General features: G+C 40.7%; 1 protein-coding gene across 1 annotated transcript; it reads right to left on the bottom strand.

Moving 5' to 3' along the window:
- Positions 1-549: 549 nt before the first annotated feature.
- LOC104464736 (receptor tyrosine-protein kinase erbB-4-like) lies at positions 550-736 on the bottom strand (the record flags this gene model as incomplete). The annotated part of the gene is made up of 1 exon (XM_010077554.1): positions 550-736. A coding segment is annotated over one exon (187 nt), but the record flags the coding sequence as incomplete, so codon positions are not given.
- Positions 737-4,616: the final 3,880 nt, after the last annotated feature.

The following is a 4,616-nucleotide window of genomic DNA, read 5'->3' as shown; positions in this document are numbered from 1 at the left end:
TCTCACTATATATAATGCACTACTTTTGCTTAGAAAAGGGAGTCCTAAAATTAAAGACACCAAAGATACAGTCTCTCTCCCACCCCCTTTCTCTCCCCCCACACCCCAGTGCAGCAGCAATAGTGACACTGACAGCAGCAAGAGCAGAGCTAGGGGGGATGCTAAAGCTAAGTTAACTTGGCAGAAAATTCGTAACATCTGAAGCAACATAGATGCAATAACCAAGGATCACAAGGAAATCAACATGGTCATGATCTCAAAACTGCAAAAAAAGTTCATCTACTCTTTCAACGACTATTTCTGTTTCAAATACGCTCCCCTAGCATGACTTCCATACACAGCCTTTGATCAGTATTGAGAAAAGTATGGTTGTGAACCAAAAAAAATAATGAAGTACCAACGAAGATCTCAAAAAGCATACAACTGCCAGCCTCTCATGGTACCTCCGTTATCTGCAGAATGCAAGTGATTGAGAGCATTTAGGCAAATATTCAACAAGCTCATTTTTTTTCTGGCAACTAATCCATCATATTTGCAAGTTTCACTTACCTGTCAAGTTCTTCAGGCCAAGTTCCCTGAGTCCAAAGTTACCATCCTTTCTGTAGTTAAGAAATATCGCCAAAGCATATCGCTCTTCATAGAGTTTGGTCCCACGAACGATGCGCAGGTTCTCCAATGGCAGATACTCAAACTGATTCAAAGCCACCAAAACGTAGCCTGTGACTTCTCGGATCGACTGAAAGGCAAAAATGAAACAAACACATTAAAAACACTCCATTTTTAATTGTTTTGAATAAGTGGATGCTTTAGAATGAAATGCTGATACCCAAGAAAGAAAAACAACTTTGGAAAACAAATTCTGTTTCAACTTGCTGATTTTCCACTTAATTCAGTTTATTAGACATACTTGATTGAAAAGTAGAAAATAAAGAGGTAGCCATTCTTCTGATGAATGCTCTTCTTCTGCTCTTCTTTTTGAGCAGAAATTCACAGTAAAGTATTAAAAATGCACAAAAGGATGACTTTACAGAACTCAAAGCAGAGAGCAGGTCAAAGGCCTCTGCAGGACATGAGCAGAACCCAATGGGGCAACGCCACAGTTTAGATAAGATTGTCTGTCTGCAAGTAACTCTCTGCTACACAAGATATTTCAGGGTGAGACTGAACGGACACAGCATGGGGGTAAGAGGCACTTCTGTAAGAGCTCACCATCAAACAGGAACAGATGGGAGAAATGGGAGGCAGGTTTGGAAAAGTAAATAAAGACAAAGCACATATGTATAAACAGACACTTTTGTACTTCTAAATGAAATCAATCACTAAACATTTGCAAAGATTCAACTTCAGGTTTTATTTGGAAGTGCTGAAACCATACATGCTACATATCCCAGGCTTTGATCAGAACTGGTATCAAAACCTTTAGCAAAATGATTGTTGCATCTTTGGGTTGTCTGAAATCTTGTTTTAGATGAACCACTCAACAACCCTCCTGATCACACTCAGGAATTTATTGCCTGGGTTGTAAAGGGAAAAAACACCCCAAAATCCCATAACTAGAAACAGTTTTTCAAATTTCAAAAGATTAACAGACCTAGGATGTTTTTATAAACAAAAAAATATTTTAAAGCATTATCTTTTAGAAAATAAACTTCATTCTAAGGAATTTAAATAAATGGCCCACAAATCTGCAAATACCTTTGACAGTGTAATTTAAGCGCTCGCATAGAGCCCCATCATCCTCAGGAGGACTTTACACAGGCTGAGGCATGCTCCAGAGCTACTCCCAGAAACGGGACCTCCATGTTGGAAACAGTCTCTCAGAGTTTTCAAATCTCACCTAATTCCATGCCTGTGACACCCTGCAACCACTGTATATGCCTATATTCATGCGTGCATGTATATTTAATAGGCAGAAATTGATACAACTACTTGTGCGTTTAAGTGGCTGCATACACTTTTTTCTTCCCTTCGGCAAAGTCAATACCTTAAGACACAGAAAGAAAAATTCTGCTTAGAGTAACATGCACAGACTATAACTAACATGATGGCAACTCCAGTCAATATTGTAATAAAAACAAACAGGCAAACAATAGCAGACATCAAATTAAATGTGTTGTGTGTGTATCGTTAAGAAAGGCAACATGGATTTGCAGCACAAAGGAGAGGCTTTCGCTTTGCTAGTTCAGCACTGCTGCCATGATTTCATAAGCAAGTGTGCAACAGCCTTTTAATTTGGTTTACAGAAGTTCTTAAGATTATTAACAAGTATGCCAGTATACATAAGGGAAGGATTTATATGCCACAAACTCTAGGCACTAGCTGTCTTTTTAAAGTCAGACGTCCCTACTCAGCTGAAGCTGCTGAAATAGCTCTGGAGCCATTTCAGGACTTGCTTGGCATCTAAACAGAGCACAGTGTCATTACAGGACTTTGATGAGAACCCAGTGAGTGGAGCTAGGTTGAGAAGTACGGTTCAGTAGCTCAGTATTAAATGTAGAGCTGCATTATACCCTGGGACACTGATTCCATTATAATCAGAAGCTTTCTGGCACTTTCATGATAGCTCTTTGCTTTCAGACCTTTCAGCTTAGCCAGTTTGGTCACGAATTTGTTTTTCATCTTATACAAAAATTTCCTTAAGCTGCCTTTTTTAGCCTCTCTTCAGAACTAGGAAATATTAAAATTATACTCATGGCTTCAATTTCTCCACTGATATCCTAGGGATACTGTGATTGCTCTAATTAATTTAAAGGGATGTTTAACTTGGAATTGAGTTGAAAAAAATTAAAAGCATTTCCAAAACTGCATCTGACCAAGTCCTCCCTGCCAATTTTTGTCACTTATAACCATGTTTTCTATTTCTAGGGTATGTCTTATTCACTGACAAACAGTACGCCCACCTGAACAGGCCCTAATTCAGCATGGCACTGAAACTACACACACACACACACACGCACACACACACACTCTCAGTGGCAAATCTTCATTCCAAAGTTTAAATAAAATTTAAAAAAAAAAAAAAGAGGAGAAAAGGACAAAGTTTTGTTGTTGATAACTGTGAAGCCTCAGAAGCCCTGTACTTTGTTTTGCTTATCCAACTGAAATGACAAATTATGGCAAGTATTTTGACAAGCCAGAGGCTCCTTTTCAGTCCCACAGCTTCCATCATATTGCAACACCTATTTATTTGCTGGAGAAACTGCTGTATTAATCCTTGCAAAACAAAATTATGAAAATAAGCCAAAGGGTTTCTAATTTACTAGAACATAACAACTGACCAAATCTAGTGGCCTGTTATATTAATTTAGGGATTTATTTTATTTTTAATTTAAATTTGAATGTAAAAGGCAGAGCAGGATGGTGTGTTTCCTGACTGGTCCAGCTTGAGAAAATGTACTGGGAGCACAGCAGGCAGCTCAGGTTTTGGCCGCTCCAGGCCAATGCTGTCACTTTGCCAGTCACTGTAAGTTTTGACATGATTCTTACTTCAAATGGACATCTGCCCACTTGGAACTCACCCCAAGCCCTGTTGGAGTCACTGCAAAGACGCCTGTTGGCTTCCATGCAGGCTCACAAATCCTCACGCCAGACAGGATCAGACAGCCTGATCTCCTCCTCTGCAACTCATGCCAAAGTCAGGCATGATTTCAACCTCCCATCCTTTGTATACAAGGCTGAACCCTTTTCCTGTTCAGGTATCCTGAACTCAGGTACAAGCTCAGGTATCCTAACACTCTATTTGAGCTGCTTTTGCTTCAGCATTAACCTGTGTTCCACCAAGAAGGTGGAGTGACTCACAGCAGTGTAGTTTGAGTGTCACCTCCTAGTTTGATCCTCCTGCTAGGGCTGGACGTCCTTGCAAAAATAAATTTCTCATGTATTTTTCATTTCTCATTGAGTCTGTCCCTCAGGAAAGAAAAAAAAAAAAGGAACCAAGGATGCATGTAACTGAATTTTGCTCCCATAACCTCCAACTAGAATAGAAGGAGGTAAATTACTCACCAACAGACTTAAAGCTAAAAGTTTCCAATAGGGAAAACTAAACAAACTCCAGCAACCTCCAGTCTTGCTGACCACCAATTTTGCAGGGCTCCACCCCCCCCACCCCCCCATTACAGCATTATTTTGACTGGAAATTTCTGGCCAGCATGGCCTTGCCTTTCCTTATCACCTTTCCAGCTCAAGACATGACCTGTGAAGAAGCCACCAAGTGCGTCAGCGGAAGACTCCGGCTCCTGTAGCACTCTAGCTGCTTCAGTAGATGCATTTTGGCTTCCCACAGCTGTTTGGGAACCGCAGCCCAAACAAGTGTACGGATTTGAACAAAGAACAAGCTGAAACATCCAGGGTCTCTGTCACAAAGGGACAAGGGACGCTGTTCATCAAGCTCTCTGAGAAAATGCCTGGCTGTTCAAAAGCAGATGAGGAGACACCTCTGAGGATCTGAGAGCCAAAGGCGTCTGCTCCTCTGACCGGGCCTGTTAGGTGTCAGATCCCGAAACAGGAAAGGGCGTGCTTCTACCAGGAGAAAAGGAGTGGGGAAACAAACAAACAAAAGTATTAATCCTTGACAAATGTAAAGCCTCATGAGCTGCTTTAAAAACAAGCCAAGCCAC

The sequence above is a fragment of the Pterocles gutturalis genome, unplaced genomic scaffold (assembly GCF_000699245.1).
Source record: "Pterocles gutturalis isolate BGI_N339 unplaced genomic scaffold, ASM69924v1 scaffold858, whole genome shotgun sequence".
Classification (NCBI taxonomy): domain Eukaryota; kingdom Metazoa; phylum Chordata; class Aves; order Pterocliformes; family Pteroclidae; genus Pterocles; species Pterocles gutturalis.
This window is presented reverse-complemented; position numbering and strand designations above follow the sequence as displayed.